The sequence below is a fragment of the Podarcis bocagei genome (genome assembly GCF_964188305.1).
Source record: "Podarcis bocagei genome assembly, chromosome: 6".
Lineage (NCBI taxonomy): Eukaryota > Metazoa > Chordata > Lepidosauria > Squamata > Lacertidae > Podarcis > Podarcis bocagei.
The window spans coordinates 70,469,916-70,495,150 of record NC_138130.1 but is presented as its reverse complement, the minus strand read 5'-3'; the positions used below and the strand labels follow the sequence as shown (position 1 = coordinate 70,495,150).

Here is a 25,235-nt window from a genome sequence, read left to right as displayed (position 1 = left end):
CATTAAGGATGCAAAACAGCACAGCTAGTTTGGCTCCCTAAGTGGTTGATGGAAAACCAGGAACAACTTAAGATAAACAAAGAGAGAGCTAGGGTACGCCACTTTTTATGGATGAGCTTGTCTGGGAGTTTGCACAGATTGACAAGAGAAGCCAAGGATGAACACAGATGGTCAATAAAGAGCACTCTCAGCGGGTTCTTCCCAACTTTACAATTGAACTGACACATGAGCACAGCAGTGAATCAAATGCTGGTTCAAGCTGTCACTCATACCTGCCCCATTTCCACTCCATCTCAGTTTTCCAAAGTGCTCAAACATTATCTCAAGAGTCTTTACAACTATCGTGTAAACTAAGGCAGTATTGTTAAGTTCGGATTACATTTTGTCTGCACAAAAATGTAGGTTTTTCTCTCAACCTGGAATCATTCATGCTCATCCTCAACATGTTGCCTTCAATCTAGATTGATTCTAGATCCTATCGCCCACAAGGAGGGGTGTGATTACTTGATATGCATTTGAAAACCCTCCCCTTGACTAGGTTATTCACACATTTTCCTTCCTGCATGTGCCCCATCTTGTTTGTGAGTTCTAGAAGACCTGCTCCCTGCCTTGTAGGTCATTCCCCACCTGCCCTGGGAGGGTGGGGCCGTGATTGACTCCAGCTACAAAAGATGAGGCTGCTGAGCAGAATCTTGTGTTGGAGTATTGTTTAGGGGTTTTCTGGAGGGTTCTTTTTTAAATTGATATTAAATTTTTGTATCTTTATTTTAAATCTTATGCTCTATGTGGAAATTATTTAATTTGGTTTGATGTTCTATTGGTTGTTTATGACTAATTTTGTTATGTTTGTAATTATGTATCTTTTTTCATGTTGTAAGCAGCCTTGAGCATGGTTTTACTTTAAAGGTGCCATACAAATAAAATTATGTATGTATGTATGCTAATGAAGAAGGAAGTGGTGTCTGTGATCTTGGTATACAGCTACATCTGTTTTCAAATGGACACACTGCAGGGTAATGCAGACTCAATCTGCGATGAGCTTTTATTTTCAGAGTGAAACCAGTTTTTCAAGATGCACTTTTCAGGGGCAAAAAATATGCAGCAGATCTGGATTGAGTGTGGACCATGTAGAAAAAACAAGAACCTAGTCTCTTTCAATTCTAGATTAACCTGTAGTGTGTACACAACCTTAGTGAGTTCCTAGCCAGGATTAAATTTGAACTAAATATCTCCCATCTTCCAGATCATGCATTTGGCCATTAGGTTCCTTGGTTTAGTGCGCTAACTATGTGCACCTGGTGTTCCCCTGTTGAATAGAAATATGATGCAAACCCTAGCTTCTAAAACAATTCCACAACCACTTAATGTTAATAGAGCCCCACTGAAATCAGTTGGAGTGTGTCTCTGTAAAGTAGTAACTGAACTGGCAGCTTGGATATGCTCTTGTGCAGATTTATTTACTTACATATTTAATTTTGATCTATACTTTATCTTGCACTTCTGTTCTGAATTTATTTTGGAGGCCAATAAAAAATTATGGCTGTTTTGAAATTGCTATTGAGGTGGAATACCACATGGAACATCAGTAAAGCAGTGGTACATGCTGATAAATGGATTACCCCAGTCTGAAGGAACGGCAGGAATGAATCACTCTTGAAATCTCCTAAACCATTTTAAAAGGTGAATGTGTACCGTGAGCTTGAATGCAATGCTTAATTTGGGAGGCATTAGTTACCCCAGGGTTCCATGTTAAATAAAACACTTACATTATGCAGTCATTTTGTTTCATAACCTCCAATAGCTCCTTGTTTTAAATTGTTTAGGATTGGGGAATTAATTATAGGACTACTCAAGCTATTCCAATTGCTTTTTTATTTCCATTTACATTTCTGAATAGAGGAAAACAAAAATACCATCACATACTGCTCTAGCTCTTGAAACCACGACAGTTCTCTTTGATACACAGGTGATCTCTTACTAGAATTTGCTACACACACACACACACACACACACACACACACACACACACACACACTCACTTTAAACAGAGAAGAGGGAAGAGAAAATTTAAAGGCAATTTAAAACTTACAGATAAAATCCAGAGTAGTAAAATCTAGTAGGTGGAATTCAACAATGTACTATTACAAATGTTCTATTGGTGTGGGGCACACAGGAGTGGGGAATGAGAGTGCAGGGAAGTGGCATTGTGCAGGTGGAAGACCTTGCATAGGGCTTCTGCTGATGGGGTTTTGATAGCTGAATCCTTCTCTGTATCTTGCTTAATGTGGAAAGGGTTGCATCCAACTCATGCACACGTTTCTCTGAGCCCAATTCAAGCTCCCCACATTAGTCTGTCAAGCCCTAAATGACTAATAATAATAATAATTTATTTATACCCCGCCCATCTGGCTGGATTTCCCCAGCCACTCTGGGCAGCTCCCAACAGAATTAATAATAATAAAAATATCAATAATAAAGTGATAAAACATCAGACATTGAAAACTTCCCTAAACAGGGCTGCCTTCAGATGTCTTCAAAAAGTCAGATAGTTGCTTATTTCCTTGACATCTGCTGGGAGGGCGTTCCACAGGACGGGCACCACTACTGAGAAGGCCCTCTGCCTGGTTCCCTGTAACCTCACTTCTTGCAGTGAGGGAACTGCCAGAAGGCCCTCGGAGCTGGACCTCAGTGTCCGGTCAGAACAATGAGGGTGGAGACGCTCCTTCAGGTATACTGAAGACTCCACCTGCCTGCGGCTGTCTCACCAGAGTGATGCATACTCTAGTTATCTCCTGCTTGGACTACTGCAATGCACTCTACGTGGAGCTACCTTTGAAGGTGACCCGCAAACTACAACTAATCCAGAATGCGGCATCTAGACTGGTGACTGGGGGCGGCCGCCGAGACCACATAACACTGGTCTTGAAAGACCTACACTGGCTCCCAGTACGTTTCCGAGCACAATTCAAAGTGTTGGTGTTGACCTTTGAAGCCCTAAACGGCCTCAGCCCAGTATACCTGAAGGAGCATCTCCACCCCCATCGTTCTTCCCGGACACTGAGGTCCAGCGCCAAGGGCCTTCTGGCGGTTCCCTCATTGCGAGAAGCAAAGCTACAGGGAACCAGGCAGAGGGCCTTCTCGGTAGTGGCGCCCGCCCTGTGGAATGCCATCCCATCAGATGTCAAAGAGATAAACAACTACCTGACATTCAGAAGACATCTGAAGGCAGCCCTGTTCAGGGAAGTTTTTAATGTGTGATATTTTAATGTATTTTTAATCTTTGTTGGAAGCCGCCCAGAGTGTCTGGGGAAACCCAGCCAGATGGGCGGGGTACAAATAAATAATAATTTATTACTCCTACCACTACTACTACTACTGGGCTTAGATCCCAAATGCCTCAAAGACTGTCTCTATCCCTACCAATCCTCTTGGCTGTTAAGATCAGCGGAAGGGGTCCTCTTGGTAGTTTCAGCAACTTCTAAGGTTCAGGAGGGGGAACCGCCAGAGACTTAGTGGCAGCCCCTACCTTGTGGAATTCTCGTAACACAAAGATATGCCTAGTACCTTCTTCCTGATGCAGTTTCACATGCTGAGGGCACACCCCTTTACCCTGGCCTTTGACACCTGATGTATATTTTTAGGACCACCTTATTATTTTGGGGTTTTGTTTTTTAAAAAAAAGAAATCCATACCACTCTTCATCCGAAGATCACAGGGTGGTTTATAATATAAAACACTAAAATACATACCATGATAACAAATAAAAACTGAATTTCAGATTGTATTTTTAAATTGCTATAGCACACCCTGAGCCCTCATAGTGAAGGTTGACTAAGAAATAAATAAATAAATAAATAATAATAATAATAATAATAATAATAATAATAATATGCCGATAGAGCTACTTGATCCAGCAGCAGAGGTCTGGGGAGGGAGATCCCCTTCCCGTTCCCACACCATCTTCCAAGCTGCTCTGAAGGGTCTTTGAATCCCAATTCTTTGGATCACATTAGGGTCCTTGGGGAGCTTCAAGGGGAAGAGGAAAATCAGGGGGGAAATTACCCCCTTCCTATTCTACCGATGGAAATCTTGACTGAATCAAAGTGTCTTCTAACAGCAGTTGGACACCATTGAATACAAGCCTGTATATGAACAATTAGCAAGATATGACCTCTGATTTTAGCAGACAAGAGTCAGTGCCTGAAAAGAAGGGTTTGATTTTCTTAACATATGCGATGCCCATTGCATATATGTGCCTCTATGCAAATCCTAATGTTAAAGGCAGGTAAGTTGCTGTTATTATTCCGGTAATAAGTTATGAAATTCAAGCCAGTGGTGTTTAATGAATAACTTATTTTCATTTTAATATTTTATATAGGGGGTAAACAATGCCATAACTATTGATTGGAAAGAAAGCTTGCAATGAGTGCAGACAAGCAGAAAATAAAAATAAAAATAAATGGATGGCTTGTGGAAAGCTTATTTAAAATGCTGTATATGTTCAGTAGTAATACAGTTTCTTTTGGTTTAATGACATGTTAGAAATTTGATTATCTTATAGAAGATTGCATTGACCTGACAGCCAGTGGGACTGAATTGAAATAGCAAACAGAAAAAGGGGTCTTCAAATAGGATTTCAGTTTTGTGAATAAAAGACACTAGACAGTCCTGTTTCTTTATAAGCCAATTGTGAAGTTCCCATTAATTTTAATGGAGTAGGGCTTAAGATTCTATATATTCAGCAAGGCTTAGGGCAGGTCATGCAGTGTTTGCTCAATACTTCAATTCCCATTTTCGACAGCAAAAAAAAAATATTCTCCTCCTATCTCTATGGGTTGAAATTGTGATAATATACTCTTGAGTATTTTGAAAGTGCTTTCAAACTATAGTAGCAACTGCCAGCAATTGAGATAATGGTTAACTGGGGAATATATATATATATAACATAATTTTCAGACTGGCTTCATTCTTTTTTCCATCATCTATCTAGCTATCTATCTAGCTATCTAATCTATCTGGCATATCTATGTTTTAAATACTTCCACATAAATAGATGATGACAATAATTAGGAATGCTTATAGAGGCAGCCAGATTGAGCATAGCAAAATACTATCTTTACAGTATAGGCCTGTGAGCCATTCTGCTGTTTTTAGAGTGCATTTAAATGGTAGCTACCCTAGCATCAAGGTATAAAATTGGGCTTACCTTGTTTAAGTCAAATGTGTTGAACACTTGATCGACATAATGATTTGCCTGTGGACTCAAACCAGTGAGACCCAGAAGCGCCTTGAATTCATGCAGGCTCAGTTGCCCCGATGGACACTCTTTCATAAATTTGGTATACCAGTGGTGGGCGTCTTGGGTCAGAATATCTTCGGCAGGTGCTGATTCATTGGCGCCCATTGCATAGCACACAGCAAGTATCCTAAATTCCAGTGTTTTATTCATCTACCTCATTTCCCATCTTCAGTGGCTTCTATCCACACACACAAAAACCCTGTACTGACAACTCGTCTAAACCTCTTACACGATGGGGGCACAAAGGCTAAGTAATAATAGAAACTTAAGCAAGATTACCTTCAGCCCCCTGTTTTAAACCAGAAGAGTTCTGTAACATATGTACAGCAAACAGGTCCACTCTCGGGATACATTTAAAGAAAATGTATTCGTATCAGAAGGCTTCTTATATGGCGCATTGCAATTTTAGTGAAGGCATCTCTCTCACACACACACCGTCCCAAAGAGTTACCAAGCTTTCAAACAAGTTCTCAGGACCTTGGGAGCTATTCCTGGCAAAAAGCCAATCTCTAAGCAGTCGTGACTGATAGGTTCCACGTATGCGGTAACTAAGAAGAAAAAGATCAAGTGGGTGATGAGCACATGCTGGTAGTGAACAGGGGGGGGGGTGATAAAGGAAAGAGTGAGAAGGTGAAGCTGAGAACAACTTTGGGTAGATGATACATCCTTAGGGACTATAATAGAGGTGGGAAACATCCCCCTGGGCCAGTCTGTCTGGTCTTTGGAACTCTTCCTGGCCACCCCAAAACTCCAGGCCACACCCCTCTCTGGTCCTGGTTCACATCCTGATGTCATGCCTAGTCCTGACCTGATACTAGACACAAAGTCCTCAGAGGATGAACCAGGCACCCCACAGGTTGAGGAGGAGCAGCCAGGGTCTCCTGGACCCACTGCTGAGGATTCCCTTGAAGCCCCTAGGGAATGAGACCTGATGAAGAACACTGGAGCTATCGAGAGTCACCGCCACACAGTCCTTGAGAACAGAGAGCCAAAGAGCAACAACATAGTGTGTGTTATGCAGTGGCGTAGCGTGGGGGGTGCCAGGGGTGCCGGCCACACCGGGCGCAACATCTGGGGGGGGGCGCGCTCGCTGCCTCCGGAGTCGCCGAAGAGCCTCGGGCGCAGGCTGTAGCGGAGCCGCATGTCTCGCGGAACCGACGAGCTGTGCGCGCATCTGGGCTGAAGGCGCCCGGCAGGCAGCGGCTCTCAGCGCTCGCCGCGGAGGACGCGCCAGGCAGCCCCTCCTCACAGCCCCGCCTCCGCCGGTGCTGCTGCAGCTGCTGGGCCGTTGCATTTTCCTCGCCTCTCTGCCCCCCTCCTCCTCCGGGCAAGCGGCGTCGTTTGGGCAGCAGCGCCAGCGGCAACTCACAGGTTAGGGGTTAGGGGGGGCGCAAATTACTTGCCTTGCCCCGGGTTAGGGGGCGCAAATTACTTGCGTTGCCCCGGGTGCTGACAACTCACGCTACGCCGCTGGTGTTATGGACCCAGAGTTATCACAAAGTTCATGAGTAAGGTGTCTCCTGATGAGTAAGGAACATAGCTGTCAACGTTTCCCTTTTTTAAAGGGAAATCCCCTTATTCTGAATAGGATTCCTCGCAAGAAAAGGGAAAAGTTGACAGCTATGGGAAGGAATAACTGAAATTTCTTTCTATGCCAACACCTGTGGTTAGGTTGTGGCCCAGGAAGGGTATATAATGCTTCCTTCTTGAGTTGCTGGAAACAACAGAGGTCTGTGGTTCCTCATTCCAGAGTCTAGTCCCCTGCTTGCTGTGTTGTATGTTGCCTGAACACTCTGTGATATTGACCTTGGATTCCTGCCTGACCTTATGTCTGGATTGGATTTTGGATCAAGACTGATACACTGTTCTTGACCTTAGTTTGTCTGAACTGCATTGCATCTGTAACCCTGTCCTCGTTGGTGAGTATTTTGGTAAGAGGCTTATGCCAATTGGAACCCAACCGCCTGAGGGCACTCACTAGAGCATGACAGCTGTGTGTTTGTGCCTGGCTGAAAAGTGTTGTTGAATTCTGCTAATGTCTCTTGCTTATCTGGCTGGAGGATAAAGAGGAGTCTATGTAGAATGGAGCCTTAAGCAGAATTTGCATTTGTTGCACCACCCACTTCTGCTTCTGGACACACCCATCACTGTGATGTGGCCCTTGGGAGGTTGTACAGAAGGAAGTGTGGCCCACAGGCTGAAAAAAGTTCCCCACACATTGTCTCTAACTTTCTTTGGGCTTCCATTGGATGTATTTCCTACATCCACTGAGATCTTTTTCTTTGCCTCAGGCAGCAAAATGTCTTGGGCTGACTTGGGCTTATGAATTCAAACTCTGTGTAGACTGGTGCTCAGCAAATGTTGATAATACCCTTTATCAAATATTGATGAAGTCTTTTCCAATCTGGAAGAAGCTCAGGAAAAGTGAGGTGCTGATTTGATCCCTCACTGTTTTGGGGGGTAAGGAAAGGGATCTCTGCCATTGAGATCAGAAATAGGATACATACAGATCTTTCAAGGAACTCTGAATGAATCTAGCTTGAGTGGTCCCATATACTCTGGTGATCCATAAAATCACGTCTTGATTTGGTTCCCCAAACTAATTGCCACAAAAGATGAGGGCTTATCCAGAAAGAAGGGAAAACCTGAATTAGAGGCTGTACTATTCCCATGGTTGCTCATGCTATTAAAGCAAAGGTTTACTGAGCAAGGCTCACCCGGGCTTAGCCCTAGAACTCTCCATCCCCCCACCCCCAAATGCTCGGTCCTGCAATATGCCAATTCAATAAATAAATATGAGAGTGAATATATGCAGGTGTGTTGTCTCCATTCCTAAGTAACTAACTATATACATCTATTAATATACTTTAAACAGTAACACCCTGCTTTTCACTAGGTGGGTCCCAAAGCTGCTTATGCTGTATAGAAAAACACAGAAGGATAATGAGATTCTACACACTTGAGCTAAAGGGAAGGACTTTCAGCTCAGAGAGTGTTACATTCATGCAGGATTAACCTTTAGTATGTATGGTTGGCAGTGGTGGAGTGACCCGTAGTTAATTGTTTTGGTGTGGACTGCTAGTTATGCTCTCTTCCAGGACAGAATTCTTTCTCTTTTTTTGCCCCTCCCTTTAACATAATGTGTACCCTCGCCATCTTCACTGTATGATGTTTATATTGCTATTCCCAAATCTGGTAATAGTGCAAATTACAGGTCAGTCTCCTTAATTAATGTAGATGCCAAGATAATACCATCAATCCTTGCTTGCACCTTGCACGGTGTGATATATCAGGTGGACTTTGTTTGCCAAAGGCAGGGTGCACATAATTTAAGACTAGTAGCAAATCCAGTGGCTTTAAAGAGTGAAAGAAATGATGATGCTTTGATTCCCAACCCCCCTCAATGCTGAAACAGCATTTTATAAAATACATTGGCTGTTTCTGTTTTTAAAAATTTGGTTTTCCTCAGGAATTTATTAATTGGATTATAATATTGTACCTGTCTCCCCAATCACAGCTGAGGGTAAATGGGATTCCCTTCAGCATGGCTGGTTTAGAGAAAGGTAGGAGGCAGGGCTTCCCTCTCCGTTGATCTTTGATTTGTGTTTGGAGCCTTCGGAAGAACAGAGATTCATGGCTTCGTACAAAGACAAGTGGAATTTAACACCGTGGATATCCAGATTCATACTTGTAATTTATCAGTAGGCCCAAATCACCCATAATTTTTGTGTGATTTCTGGCTATATAATTAACTGCTTAAAATTTGAATTAATGTCAGGGGGCACAATTAATATATCCAGTTTATATGCTAATTGGCAATTTATTTGGTACTTAGAAGTTATAACAGATTAAGTTACAGTCAAACCTCGGTTGTTGAATGTAATCCATTCCGGAAGCCCGTTTGGTTTCCAAAATGTTCAACAACTGAGGCTCAGCTTCCAACTGGTTGCAGGAGCTTCCTGCACTGCATGTTCGGCTTCTGAAAAACGTTCAAAAACTGGAGCATTTACTTCCAGGTTTTTGGAGTTCAAGAGCCAAAACGGAGCTGTTCAGGAACCGAGGTTTGACTATATTTTGTTTCCAAGAAGCATTTCTCCATGATTAGATTGATTTTCAATAGTTTGACAGAGAAAGCTGTTTGGAAACATGTGTGTTTCTTGGACTTCATATTAGGGTGAGGCCGAATAAGATGAATATTTGGCCATGGATCATATGTGCTTCATGATATTTCTTTATGAATTCCCCAACAGTTTTTTTCTCAAATTTCATGGGGCATTTCAGAGGTTTGCTTGGGAGACCTCTCTCTCTCTCTTTAAAAAAGCTTTAGTTGTCAATATTGGAAGAAGGATTTGATTTTTAAGGTCTTCGTTTATACCTCAAAGCATACTTTTTACTTTGTACAAATGATTGGTGAGCCTCATTTTTCTACAAATACCCTCATGTTATAAATTTGGTAAGGGTGCATTTGGTACCCTTTTATGGATGGATCTTATTAGGGTCTACAGAAATAAGAAGTAAAGGACCAGCGTGGTGTAGTGGTTAAGAGCAGTGGACTCGTAATCTGGTGAACCAGGTTCGCTTCCCCGCTCCTCCACATGCAGCTGCTGGGTGACCTTGGGCTGGTCACACTTCTCTGAAGTCTCTCAGCCCCACTCACCTCACAGTGTTTGTTGTTGGGGAGGAAGGGAAAGGAGATTATTAGCCGCTTTGAGACTCCTTAAGGCGAGTGAAAGGCAGGATATCAAGTCCAAACTCTTCTTCTTCTTTTCCACCTGTAGTTTCAGTGGCTAGGCAGGCATGGTATATAATGTCTCATCAGTTGTATTTTGACCAATATTTTCATGCCAAATTATCTCCTTGTACCTTTGATCAGTTGTTTGGATGGGATGGATAATTTTAGTTCTTTTCTGTTTAGGTTTAGGTACCACTTACCTGCTTGGGCTGAATGGTATTATCTTCAACTGCGGCACCTATTGGTGCCCATTTATGGATCATCAGCTTTGAGTTGCCTCAGCATCTCATATATTGCTGGAGGAAATAATTGGATATTTGCAGAAAGCTAAACCCACAATAGTTGTTTATAGATGTTTATTGGAATGTTCTAAATTGGATGTTCAGGATCTTAGAGATGAATGGAATAAGGAGTTAGAGGGTTCCATACAGCCTAATCAATGGAAAGTTGCTTTAGCGGCTATATTTAATATTTTTTAGATTTAAAATGGAGACCAACTTAACAAAAATGGATGTTCTGGGTATACTGGACTCTACAATGTGTTTTTCAGAAGAAATTGATTAGTTCAGAGAGAAGCTGACAATATAATTCTGATAATGCCTCTTTGAAGCATATGATTTGGGCATGTCCCGTGCTATTCTTTTTCTGGTCAGAAATTATTGTTCATATTGACTCTTCGAAAAAGCAATGCTTTGAGGATGTTCATTCACTCTCAAATTATATTCTTGTGGTGTGGAGACTAGCAGATGGACAACAAAAGTGTCCGTTTTATGGTTGCAAAGAGATTTATACTTCAAGCTTGGAAGAACAAACAATTTGAACATGTAGCTTATGGTCATCAATGTAGTTTGGATATAAGTTTATGTGTGGAAGTCAAGATTGAGGGAATAATTTTGTGTGTGAATGTCAGCTGACTATGTTTCTTTCCTGTGTGTTATATTTGCAAAAATAATGTTGGCCACCTCAGTTGCCAATCCCAATCCTTTACACCTAACCCAACTTTACCCATGCCTGCCGTATCTTCACAGCTTCCCTGTGTCCATCCATCCCTGCTTTATTCAAACTTTTGCTGTTGTTTAAAACTCTCATTTTAAAACCTGCCAAGCCTGCCTTCTGTTATACTCTCTTTCCCTGGCTTTATTCAAATCCAGGACTGTGATGTGGCACTACAAATCCTCCAATGGAGACTGCTCAATGACAGCTTTTACATTTTTACATATGTAGGAAGGTGCATGTAAAATCTCATGCTGGCATTTCTGTCAAATTCTTCTAGGGTAGTTTATGTTAATAGAAGAATAAAATACAGTAAAAACACATTAACAAAGCTCCATATTAAAATGTTAAATCAGCAAGAAACAGGAAGGCACAAGCATGATAGAATCTAACAAAACATCACTAAGTGTTCTGGGCAAATGAAAAATGTTATGCCTAGCACTGAAAAAAGCTGGAACTACACAAGCTTCTCTAGAGCAACACAACCAAGCAAACCCTCTCCCAATTCATATTATGCCTAAGTTCATAATATACTTGCAGAAGTGCATGTTTTCTTCTTAAATTCTTCACATGAAAAATCTCATTTGGAGTCAAAACATGTTGGGTGGGACTCCCCTGCCACTGCTCTAGAGTAGCCATGTGGATAAAGTTGGAAACATTAGTTTTACTTCTTAACTATCCATAGACGGTTTAATCCAAACTGGAAACTGAGGTTAATTTTAACGATGGCTTATTTGAATAAGCTAGCATCAGAAACCATGGTTTGACGTTGGCTTGTTTGCGGGTGGCACTGTGGGTTAAACCACAGAGCCTAGGACTTGCTGATCAGAAGGTCAGCAGTTCGAATCCCCGCGAGGGGGTGAGCTCCCGTTGTTCAGTCCCAGCTCCTGCCCACCTAGCAGTTCGAAAGCACATCAAAGTGCAAGTAGATAAATAGGGACCGCTCCGGCGGGAAGGTAAACGGCTGGCCCGTACGCTGCTCTGGTTCGCCAGAAGCGTCTTAGTCATGCTGGCCACATGACCCGGAAGCTGTACGCCGGCTCCCTCGGCCAATAAAGCGAGATGAGCGCCGCAACCCCAGAGTCGGTCATGACTGGACCTAATGGTCAGGGGTCTCTTTACCTTTACCTGCTTGTACAAAACCTTAGATAAACTAACTACAGTGTGCCCCTCTTCAAACAAAACAACAAACTGTAGTTACTTGAAAATTGTGTTGGGTGCTTCCAAGTTCTTTCCAGCAGGGCAGCCTGAGTTTCCTTCATGTAGAAATCAGCAGAGGGAGCCTTCTTGGTAGTTCGTCCACCCTTGGGTTTTGAAAGGAGTGACTTGCAAGAGGGAATTCTCTGTGGCAGCCCCTGAGCTGAGGAATTCCCTCTCCACAGAGCTGTATATGACACCCTCCTTGCACAACTTTTGCCCTATGCTGAGGAAATGCCCTTCTCTTTAGGAAACCTGCCCTGGAACTTTTCTGGTGAAGAGAAGGTTGTTGTTATTAAAAACACAATAATACTAGCATGAGAGATATGTCTATGCATGACGGTTCACCAGTGGCGCTTTATATGTTTCTCCTTAGGTTAGAGATAATGGTAGATATTTATTTAAAATTGCATACTGTATTTTGCACTTCACAGAGGCATTGCTCTGTGCGTCTTCTGGGGTAGTTTGTCCATCTTTGGTTGAACAGCCAACTAAAGGAAACTAAGAGTCCTGTCCTTTATGGGGGGTGGGGACTGAAGATTGAAGCAAAGGATGACACTATCCTTACCCTTGTGACATTGTAATAATAATAATAATAATAATAAATTTTATTTATATCCTGCCCTCCCCAGCCGAAGCCGGGCTCAGGGCGGCTAACAACAATCAAATAATGAAACAATCAAATAGTCACACAATCTAAAAATATTTCATTATAAAAATTAATTAAATCAAATTGATGGCAACCAATTAAGCAAAATTCTGTGCAGGTTGCCAGAGGAGGGAGTCAGGCTGCGCCCTGACCAAAGGCCTGGCGGAACAACTCTGTCTTGCAGGCCCTGAGGAAAGATGTCAGGTCCCGCAGGGCCCTAGTCTCTTGTGACAGAGCGTTCCACCAGATTGGAGCCGCAGCCGAGAAAGCCCTGGCTCTAGTTGAGGCCAGCCTAACCTCTCTGAGGCCTGGGACCTTGAGGATGTTATTATTTGCAGACCGTAGGTTTCTCTGTGGGGCATACCAGGAGAGGCGGTCCCGTAGGTACGAGGGTCCTAGGCCGTATAGGGCTTTAAAGGTTAAAACCAGCACCTTAAACCTGATCCTGTACTCCACCGGGAGCCAGTGCAGCTGGTATAGTACCGGATGAATGTGATCTCGCAGTGAAGACCCCATAAGGAGTCTCGCCGCGGCATTCTGCACCCGCTGGAGTTTCTGGGTCAGTCTCAAGGGCAGCCCCACGTAGAGCGAGTTACAATAATCCAGTCTGGAGGTGACCGTCGCATGGATCACAGTGGCTAGGTCAGGGCGAGAAGATAAGGGGCCAACTGCTTAGCTTGGTGGAGATGAAAAAATGCCGCCTTTGTTATAGCTGTAATCTGCGCCTCCATAGAGAGGGAGGTATAGAAGATTACACCCAAACTCTTAACGGACGGTGCTGGCACTAATTGCACCCCCGCAAGAGATGGGAGTTGCCCCCTCGATCCCATATAGTCCCGCCCCAGCCAGAGGACCTCTGTCTTCGAAGGATTTAACTTCAACCGGTTCCCATGTAACCATCCAGCCACAGCTTCCAGACATCTGGTCAGTGTGTCTGGGGCCGAGTCAGGATGGCCATCCATCAACAGATAGAGTTGGGTGTCATCAGCATACTGATGGCAACCCAGCCCAAAACTCCGGACAAGCTGGGTGAGGGGGCACATAAAGATGTTAAAAAGCATCGGGGAGAGAATCGCACCCTGAGGCACTCCACACACCAAGGAGTGGCGCGATGACAATTCCCCCCCCAAGCGCCACCCTCTGTCCCCGACCAGTACAGTCATTTATGTGCAAGGACTGGAGAAGGTCAGAAGCAAGAGTTTGTGAAAAGCTTATTGACAAAGCTCGTTTTAAGAAGAGTTTTTCATTAGAATTTTCATGCCAAAAGTAAGTTACTTTGAGTGTAGATTCATTATTTAGAACAGGGAAGCCAAATCTGTAGTTGATCTAAATCTCCTCCTCCAAACTTGCTGTTAGTCCCTCAGCACAATAGCAACACACACAAAAACTATTTATCACGACTATTTCTCCCCATGATAGGACAAGGATCAGCTCTGGCAGGGAAGGTTTAAACACCTTTCCCCCCCTGGGAAGATCTTTTTTAAAAGTCAGGCCATCCAATCAATCACAGATGTCACGTGTTATGTTGTTTTGACATTTAATGAATGGATTACTAGTACTAAACCTTCATATGAAGTCATTATGTTGCCTTTTAAAGCTTGCCCTCTCGCATTATACAATCTGCAAAGGTCACTCACAGCATACATTCAGATTATTTTCTAAATGAAAAAAACGGGCAACAGATTGCAAATTGCTGGATGCTATAAAACTCCATAAATTGAATAGGAATTGTGGAAACAGCCCACAGGAACTTTTTCTTTTGCATAGCTCACAGTCCATGGCCCAGAATCTTCAAAGATCAAGTACTGCAGATTGCTATCTTATACCTCACAGAAAAAGACATAGCTACTCTAAAAAGTTTTGTTTGATTCCAGTTCCTACAATTTCTATGTGTCTGTTTCTAGAAGAAGGTGCTGCGTTTAAGTTTTGTCAGCAGTCTTGTTTTTAGGAAAGAAACTGAGCTCGTATATAAAGAAATGTGGAAGTAAATGTGGAAGCAACTTCCCTATAAGGAAGAGTTACAATATTTGGTGCTCTTCTTTTAGTTTAGAAAGAGGGTATGAGGAAAATGGGGAATGTTTGCCATAGCATGCTGAAGTCCCAAGCCCAGATCCTGCTATCTCTAGGTAGGGCTAGGACAGACCCCTAGAGTCTGATTTTGTATAGGACAGTTTCCTATTTTATAACAGAGGAACATAAAATTATGCCTGGAAGGTGAATAGAGATGTTTTTTCTTCCTCTCTCATAATATTAGAGCCTGCAATCATCCAGTGAATATGAGTAAAAAATACTTGGGACAGACTCAAGGAAGCACTCCCACAGCACTGGAGATTGTGGTGGAGGAGATGTGATTCAGTTCACATTTAACAACAATTTACCTCATTTATGCTTCCTGAAACTATAGATGAACTGAAATGTAATTGTCCTTCAAAATTTGCACTTCTCCAAATTTTGCAGTACATTTCTCCAAACCATGTATACAAATATTCATTTACTAGGCAAAGTGTGCCTAAAACCCAGATATTTTTAAAAATAGTTTTTTTAAAATAACATATAAAATGCATTATATTAGGAGAAATTCACACAACGACGCTGATGAATTTTCATGAAGCCTTTTTTCCATATTTTTTTTTTTAAATCACAAAAAGATGTGGAAAACTGAACTTGATTGGGGGGGAAATTAGAATCCAAAACGGACAGATTAGTCTATATCTACACAGCACTTAGTTAAACTATGGAACATGTTACAAGGTGTAGTGATGGCTTTACAAAGGATTTGGACAATAAGAGTTATCAGTGGCTACAAGCCACAATATCTGTGCTCTACCACCACAGTCACTGGGAATCTCAAATGACTCCGATCCTGTTTGTGAGCTTCTGATAGGTATCTGGCTTCCCACTTTAAGAACAGTGTGCTGGATGAGATGGCCCTTTGGTCTGATCCAGCTGGGCTGTTTTTATATTCTTACGGATATGTATAAAATGAGAAGACACAATTAAAATTACTATTTTAAGAAACGCTGGTAAGATTTTTATTAAATTACCTTCGATTGAGAATTTTCTTTTTCTTCAGCATGGTTGCTGAAAAATGTCGTTCTATGGCTATCAATATAAAATTTCAATGCATGGTATGAGTCATAAACCCCAAAATATCAGGAGAAATACTGCAGAATAATTTGTTTACTGTCATCACGTTTAGAAAGTTTTAAACTGGCACAGATTCTTTACTGCCTACGGTTATTTCATGTAGATGCCGCTATTGCTAAAAGAAACTGTAAATCTGAATATGAGTCAAGAATAAAATGTGAGCTATTCAGAATTTAAAATAATTGAAAAAGAAGTGATGCACAATATAATCCAAACAATGTACTCTAGAAATAATTCTTACCTTATTTGAATCAAATATATTAAACACTGTCTCAACATAGGTATTTGCCTGATCAGTTGGGTTATCAAGACCAAGAAGCCTCTTGCATTCATACATGCTGAGTTGTCCAGACGGGCATTCTTTCATGAATTTTGCATACCAGTGATGGTTTTCCATAGCAACAATCTCCTCAACTGATTCATTGCCACCCATCTTGTTGTAAGATGCTTGTCCTTCTCTTTGCTCAAGTCTGCTTCTACACAGGTATCTACCCTCACTATCAATGGCTCTCATCCAACTGGGATACACAAAGAAACTACAAACCCTATAGCTATTGTAAACCTCTTACACATCATTATAGATGTAGGCTGGGTAAAAATAGAAGCCAAGTGGGATTACCTACAGCAATCCATTTTAATATGGGTGGATTTCATCGATAAGTGCACTCCCATCGAGTTACAAAAATAGCAGTAGTCCTCTGTGAGGACCATAAAGAAGGCTGATCGCCAAAAATTTGATGTTTTTGAATTATGGCGCTGGAGGAGACTCTTGAGAGTCCCATAGACTGCAAGAAGATCAAACCTATCCATTCTGACGTAAATCAACCCTGAGTGCTCACTGGAAGGACAGATCCTGAAACTGAGACTCCAGTACTTTGGTCACATCACGAGAAGAGAAGACTCCCTGGAAAAAGACCCTGATGCTGGGAAAGATTGAGGGCACAAGGAAAAGGGACGACGGAGGACGAGATGGTTGGACAGTGTTCTCGAAGCTACCAGCATGAGTTTGACCAAACTGTGGGAGGCAGTGGAATACAGGAGTGCTCTGGTCCATGGGGTCACCAAGAGTCGGACACGGCTAAATGACTAAACAACAACAACAATTGTCAAAAGGGGGCATCAAAGGAAACTGATATTCCATCTACCATTAGATGTCCTATGAAATGTTTTGCATGGGCAGGGAACAAAAAACTGGTTGCCCCAGTGATGGTCTGAAAGTGCCCACTGTAAACAGCATTCAAAAATTCCCATTGTTCTAGGCGCGTTTTGCAATAGGGATTTCATTAATGCGAGCTGTTTCTGAGCTCAGGGTACAGTACTGAGCCAAAGATTTCAGATTAAAACTGCAACTGCTGGAAGAAAAGGATTTTCTTTCTGCCTCCCCACTTCCAGCCATTCTCTGAAGACTAGAGAAGAGACCTTCATAAGAATATTAGGAGGGTGGGCAGGGGAAGTATGGCTTTGTTTTTTGCAGTCTTCAGATGAGGACTAGACCATGTGAAAAATGGACATAAGATTTTAGCTGCAGTTCATTTTCAGCTTTGTATTCTTCTTATAATAAGCGCACCTAGACACACCATTGCAGCACCCATAACCTAGGTTTAAGGTGCCATTTAGTTCCTAGCTTTCATATCTAACACTGACTGTAAAATGTGCTAGCAACCAGAGGTGCTCTTTGCCTCCCAATAACTGTAGCTTGTGTATTAACATCTTCTCCTTAAATATGCCTAAGTTTGTATCCCATGTGCTGATTCCACCAATATATATTCTGCCCCGAGAAGGGCAGTCCTGGGACCTTGCTTTTGGCCAGGTGAGTAGCTGACAGCCTGTAACCCAGCTGGCAGTGTTCCCCTGGCCAGGAGCTGGATTTCAACTTGGTGTGATTCAGTGCTTGGGACAATCTGGGTTCTAGGAGAATATGGGAGCCCATCAAGATTTGAGACATGCTGGGATGAGTTCTTTGTTACACAAAGGACCAAACTCTACCAGCACATCCCTACAAACATGTGTCAAAAGAACTGAGGAAGAGTCTCAGTGGACTTCCCCAACTATCTAATCTAGCATCCTGTTTCCAGAATCGCCAATCGCAGTGGCGGACTTTGGGCTCTCAAATTTCAGTGGTGTCCTGTGTGATGCAGTGGCGTAGTGTGGGGGGTGCAGGGGGGGCCGGCCGCACCGGGCGCAACATCTGGGGGTTAGGGTTAGGGGGCGCAAATTACTTGCCTTGCCCCGGGTGCTGACAACCCACGCTACGCCACTGGTGTGATGCTAAAATCTGCTGTCCCCCTGCCTCTCGTGCTCTACTCTACAGCATTGTGTTGGATCTTAAAAGTGAATACCTTGTACTGAATTCTGCCCTTTATTTCCTTAACTTGCATTGTGGATGGTTTCTTTGCTACTAAGAGGGTAGTTTATTGTGCCACTTCCACCTCAGTTCAAACATGGCTCTTATTCAGTTCCCTCTATTTAGGCAGTTTCCTATTCCTTAAAAGATATTAAGCATATAACTTCTTGGAAGAGGATTCATTAATTTGTCAAAGAGGTAATAAGAAAGACGCAGCAGGGCTCCCAATCTTTAAGCTTTATAGCATTAATTTTATCTGATTAATTTGATTATATCTGGATCACAGTTTTCACAACAAAATTCATCGGCCTCGTGCAGAAGTTACACTTATCAGTTACTGAGCTAATAATTATTTTGCCATCAGATTGCCTGATCTATGAGCCACTGCACCACAAAATATCTCTAAGCATGGGGGGTGGGGGTGGCTGCTCATGGTTTTCACAACAAAATTAATTGCTCTCATGCAGACATATTCTTGGTTCATGAGACAGTATCTGTATTCCCCCAAGTTGCCTGATCTATGAGCCACTGTACCAGCAAATATATGTTTTATGTATGGGGATGGATGCGTGTTTGATGCGCCATCAGTGTTATGAATGGTGATGCTCTATGGGCCTCATGATTCAGCAACCTTAGAATCTAGATTATGCTGAAGTAGCTGCATACTTCATTTATGCTGAAACGGCTGCCACTGTTGATTGTACTGAGGTGCAGTGCTGTACGTTTTGGGATGGTCCATCAATGTTGATGGGGGGAATCCTGCATCACATTTCTTCTCTGTCCTTCTCCTGTGGTCATAATTCAAACACATGCTATTTTACCCTAAAGTAACTTCCATTGAGGGACGTGGGTGGCGCTGTGGTCTAAACCACTGAGTCTAGGGCTTGCCGATCAGAAGGTCGGCGGTTCGAATCCCCGCGACGGGGTGAGCTCCTGTGGCTCATTCCTTGCTCCTGCCAACCTAGCAGTTCGAAAGCACATCAAGTGCAAGTAGATAAATAGGTACTCCGAGGGGAAGGTAAACAGCGTTTCTGTGCACTGCTCTGGTTCGCCAGAAGCGGCTTAGTCATGCTGGCCACATGTCCCGGAAGCTATCTGCGGACAAATGCCAGCTCCCTCGGCCTATAGAGCGAGATGAGCGCCGCAACCCCAGAGTGGTCCGCGACTGGACCTAATAGTCAGGGGTACCTTTACCTTTAACTTCCATTGAATACAGTGTGACTTACCTAAAAATATACATTCAAATGCAGCATGAGGGTGCTTATGGGCTTGCACAAGTTTAGCGAGCTTTTTATTCTCTTTGGAACATCCCCTTTATTCAACACTGCAAACTACATTTAAAATAGGCCCGTGTCTCCAAAAGCAATTTGGAGTGCGTATCGGGCCAGGCATGCAGTTCTCTAAGGTGTGGCCTCTTTCAGCAGAGATGGAAAGCCCATCTTCAAAAATCCTGGTTTGTGCTTCCCTTCTATCAAGAAGAGCTGACTTCATGCTGGGGGGGGGGCGTTGTCCAAGTGCCCTTTTGTGAACCTTCCCATATATCGCCGGGCTCTTTCCAGCCTTTTGCCAGTGTTCCCTTTCTGGTGGGGAGCACTGGTATTGGTATACAAGAGCAATACTGCAGGCAGCTGAATCGGGAAACTTGCCATTTAAATTCCCCACAAAGCCCTGGCATGACACTAGCTCAGGAGCATTGTAGGATATTAAAATGGTGAGCTCTGGACCTAGCTATTTGGTGCCAATTGGAGCAATGCCTCCTTCCATCCCCAGAAAAGGCATTAGTGGCAGATACTGCTGGGGTCTTGATAGCTGCCTAATATTACTAATAATACAGAGTCTTAGGCACTAATAAATGTCCCTTTACTCTTCAGCAGATAAGATTTGCTTTGTCTTAAGAGGTGTACAAAGAGTCCTCCTGAGCAACAGGAACAGCTTCACCCTGTCCCTTGAGAATCACACCAGTCTACGACTTTTATCATATGTGGTGGACTTGTGATAAAGTAAAAATATTTTGGGAATTGATCTATAATGAACTAAAAAAGATGTTTAGCTACACACACCCCCAAAACCGGAAGCATTTTTGCTAGGTTTGATGGGTGAGGAAATTGCGAAGATAGACCAAAGACTATTTATGTATGCCACAGTGGCAGCGAGAACTTTATTGGCCCAAAAGTGGAAGTTACAGGAGGTGCCTACCATTGCAGAGTGGCAGGCGAAGATGATGGACTTTGCAGAACTGGCCAGATTGACTTGCAGGATTCGAGACCAGGACGATCAGAAATTCCAAAGGGACTGGAGTAAATTTATTTTATATTTGAATAATAATTGCAAAAATTTGAAGACACTAGCAGGATTGAAATAAATCCTACAATGTGGACAATAGGTTGAAGATTTAAATTGCGTGATTGGATTTGAAATGGAAAACTTGCTGAAGGGAAGGAGGGAAGTCGCTTGTTCGGCAGAGCAGAGTTTTTGTGTTCGGTATTGTAATGCTGAAAATGTTGTTTAAGAAGGAATATATATATATATATATATATATATATATATATATATATATATATATATATATATATATATATGCTTTCGTAGATTTTCACGGGTACAGGAATGCAGGTTTTGGTGTCTTCGGGTGTCTTCCCGTGTAAGAGTTGGGGTGTCTAGGCGACGTTTCGACGAGGTCTCACTCGTCATCTTCAGGCTGGTGCTTTCGGCTTCTTGTTACTAGAACAGAGCAGGGTCTCAGTGTTTGAGTTCCTATAAATACTGTTGAGGGGGTGTGGTGTATAGCCTCCAGCGTTCTGGGCAGAGAGGAAGTTCCCAGGTTAATGTGCCTTTTCTTCTTTTGTTCATTAATTATTTGAGGGATATCTTGAGTGATTACTTGAGTGATATTCTGAGTACCACTAATGACCCTCCTAAGTGAGACCCTGCTCTGTTCTAGTAACAAGAAGCCGAAAGCACCAGCCTGAAGATGACGAGTGAGACCTCGTCGAAACGTCGCCTAGACACCCCAACTCTTACACGGGAAGACACCCGAAGACACCAAAACCTGCATATATATATATATATATATATATATATATATATATATATATATGAGATAATCACACCAGTCTATCAGAGGGAAGGGAGAGCCCCTTCTCTCCATTTTCCTACTATCTAATTGTTGCAGCAGTTCCCCTTTGGAGGTCAACAGATGAGACCAGAAGGCAAGCAGTTTCGGGGCTAGTTGCATTCCCCGATGAGGGAATGACAGCTGCATTCTCTTCTGAGATGTAAGAAATTTGGTTTTACTCCTGTTCGATTATACAATTTTGATTAGGCCACAGCTCCGTTTCCAGGCAGAAGCTTCCAAATTCAATCCATGGTATGTCAGATTCATTGGACTCTTGAAGGGAGCACAGGGATGTCTCTGCCTGTGGGCCTGATAATACACCACTGAAGAACAAAAGTGCTCTGAAATTCACGAGAATGTAAGAGGTGACTGGATCAGGCCAGGGCCCTATCTAATCCAGCATCCTGTTTCTCACAGTGGCCAACCAGATGTCTATGGGACACCCACCAGTAGGACCTGAGCTCAACAACACTCTCCTCTCCTTCAGAGCATACTGCCTCCTACAGTGGAGGGTAGAATATAGTCATCCTAGTTAGTAGCCATTGATAGCCTTTCCCTCCATGCCTTAAAAGAGTCCATTGAGCTTCCATATGGAAACTGACAGGTAATCTGTCACCTATTGAAGGCTTTCCCTGGTTGGGGAAAACTTCCCTCTGGTGGACTTCTGCCTTCATCAGAAGGCTTGGCAGATTGACCTGTCTGTGGTAGCAGCATGCCAAGCAGCACCAGGCACCTTGATCGAGTCAGCTTTTGAGTTTCCCACAATGCCTCAGGGCATGGGCATTGTTGGTTAAAAGTGTGGCTAGATGCAGCCACTGGACGATGCTCATGCTGCCAGGTCATATTATTTTTTTAGGAGTTCAGGGCAGGTAACAGCAGTAGGCCTTGCACCTGTCCAAGGCTGCTAGGTGCCAACACCATTCCTTTCCCCTTTTCATATACTACAATCTTTGACCAGAGAAAAACCTGTAAACACGGATCTAGGTTTTTAGGTCTGCTAGGTCTAGTTGCTTGCTAGAGACGGGCACCATCCCTATAACTATTCTTTGAGTTGAAAAGAATACTAGAAAACACGATTTGTACTATTGCGTCCTTGTGTTTCTCTTATCACTTCCTCAACTGTGCACCACTTTCTTCCACCCAAAGTGCATCTAAGAAAGCTCAGGTGATGTGACAGCTGTTAGTGCCTCCTTACCACTGCTGTGACTCCAGTCATTTTGCAATGGTTTATGTATGTTCAAGTACTGACTAACTTAAAGTTCTAGGAACAGTGTTATACATGTCATCAAATTAGAACTGTGGTGTGCCCCGAAGAATAGGGGTAGCCAACGCTGTTCGAGGGCCTGAGTCATGTATAAACCGAAGCACGCACCTATGTTTTTGTGGCTTCCCAAGCCTCCTCCAATTTTAGTGATGGACGCAAAAATAATAAGTCCTTTGAAGGATATGCAGTGGAGAGGGGACGACGAGCATGGATCAGCTGAGGAGGTGGGTTGTGCCTGTGTGTGCCCTTGCAAGTGGGAATGTGCATGAGTGTGGGGTGGACATGGCCACTCTTGGCCACTGGCAAGTGACTCCCAAAGGGTTGGCTCAAGCTCAGGATGGTCCATGGGCCAAAAAAAGGGGTGATTGCCTTGCCTTAAGTGTATGAGATGTAAACATGGCTTTTAAACACTATGCGTACAAGTCACAGGGAACTGGAGCCCATTGCAGCCGCCTGCAGTGTGGACACACTGGACACAACCCAGGCTCACTTTGCATTCTTTCCATCTCCCCTCTCATCATGTTTTGCAAAGGAGTTTCCAGGCCTCCTCCTCCTTTCCCATCAGCATCCCTCTGTGATTGGAGAGCTGTGCTCGTGGGAAGACATCTGAGGCAAAGGGGTGGGCCTGGTAGCAGGGAGCACGCAAAGCAGCAGTAGCACATCCCAGGCGGCTTTGGAAGGGCACAAAGCGGGGACTGGATCATGCCAATGGTGTATATGAGATATGCATGTGATGTATCTCTGTCGCTATGGAATACATGCTGGGGGCACACATAAAGATTGCAATGTCTGAAGCATTGCTAGTCTGTTTTTACTGGAAAAGCATGTATGATTTCCATGAAACCTTTAATGTTTATTGATCAATCCAATAAAAGTTACACTATTTTTATCCCATCCTCCTTCCAGGGAGTGTGGAGTGGTTTCCTCTTTTTACCCTGACAACACCGTGAACGAAGTTCGATGGAAAGGGAATGATGAGTACTCTGGTGAGCTGCCCAGCTGAGTGGATAGTTGAACCTGTGTCTCACAAGTCTTAGCCCACCAGTCCATCCACTACACTGACTTTCAAATACAGGCTAGATAGCTTTGGGTTCAAATCCACATTAGGCCAACAATTAATTGGGTATCGTCGAGGCAAATCCCTACCCTTTTGCCTCAATTTATCGACTTTAAAATGGAACAATAGAACTGTTGGCTGGAAAACTAAGACAAAATTGGAAAACTACTGTGTATTCTAAGTGCACCAGAGTCACTAATAACAACTGATTTTCGTTTGCTATCTAATAAATGTGTCATTCAACACCATGGTGCAAAATTCCAGAAGAAAAACCCAACACCACTTTTATATTCCACGATAAGCCACATCCATTCTCTATCGCATGGGAATGTTTCCTAGGAATGACTGAACAGAGTTTAAATGATTTGATTAGAAAGTACTTGATGTCTAGCATATTCCCCAGGGAGCCACAGAAATGCAATTGTCAAGTAAGAAGCTGGATTTTCAAAAGAACATGGGCTATAAATTGGCATTTCTTTCATTTCAAAGCATTGCATTCAATGAAACGGTATGATGCCGAGATACATTTCGAAGCGTATTCAAAGTTGTTTAAAGGTGGTTTTTATAGCCAAAGTACTAATAGCGAGAACAATGCAAATGTAGAAGATAATTATACCTTACCTTATTCATATCAAAAGTATGAAAGACTTGCTCGACATACTTATTGGCTTCTGGAGTGAGTCCTTGTAGACCCAACACTGATTTAAATTCATGTAGACAGAGCTGTCCAGAGGGGCATTCCCTCATAAACTTTGTGTACCAGTGGTGAATTTCCAGAGCATCGATGTCATCCGCAGACCCATTGGCACCCATAATGTCCAACATTACAAGTATCCTCGTTTGATTTTTTTAGTATATTTTCATCCAAGTGATTTCACTGCCCAGTGGCAATTGCTTTGCTTATAGCTACCATTCAAACACCAACATGTCATATAAGGAACGAGCTACCGTAAACCTCTTTACAGCTTACTGCAGAAATAGGCTATGTATATATAACTTCCTAGACAGATTACCTTCAGTACCCAGTTTAAATACAGAAAGGTTTTCTCAGTGGGTGGCAGTATCTCCTCAACCAGAATAAAGCAGTACAATGTCTCTGTGTATTTATTTGTATAGTGCATTGTACAGTGATCCCAGCAGTCTTCGGTGTGTGTGCAGATGTTGCTGAGTTGTTGCGTTTTAAGTATCCTGCATTGATAGGGATAGGACCTTTGATGCACCTTCCAAAGCTCTGTTTCTACCAGGCTTTGATGTAAGTGGCAATTGGGGGGAAAGTTTTCTTAGTAGGGTATTCTTACCTTAGAGCAGCCTTTCTCAACCTGTGAGTCCCCAGATGTTATTGAACTACAACTCCCATCACCCCTAGCTAGCAAGGCCAGAGCTCAGGGATGATGGGAGTTGTAGTCCAACAACATCTGGGGACCCACAGGTTGGCTGC

General features: G+C 43.0%; 1 protein-coding gene across 2 annotated transcripts in view; it reads right to left on the bottom strand.

Moving 5' to 3' along the window:
* GUCA1C (guanylate cyclase activator 1C) overlaps positions 1 to 24,680 on the bottom strand; it is a gene marked incomplete at its 5' end in the record, with an annotated part of 49,414 nt that extends 24,734 nt beyond the window's left edge. The window contains one exon of one of the 2 annotated variants that reach the window (XM_081199091.1): positions 24,419 to 24,680. In XM_081199091.1, coding sequence (XP_081055217.1) covers positions 24,419 to 24,622 — 204 coding nt within the window. Of the gene's footprint in view, positions 1 to 16,258; positions 16,451 to 24,418 lie in introns of those variants that run through there. The other variant, XM_081199092.1, reaches the window with a different exon arrangement.
* Positions 24,681 to 25,235: the final 555 nt, after the last annotated feature.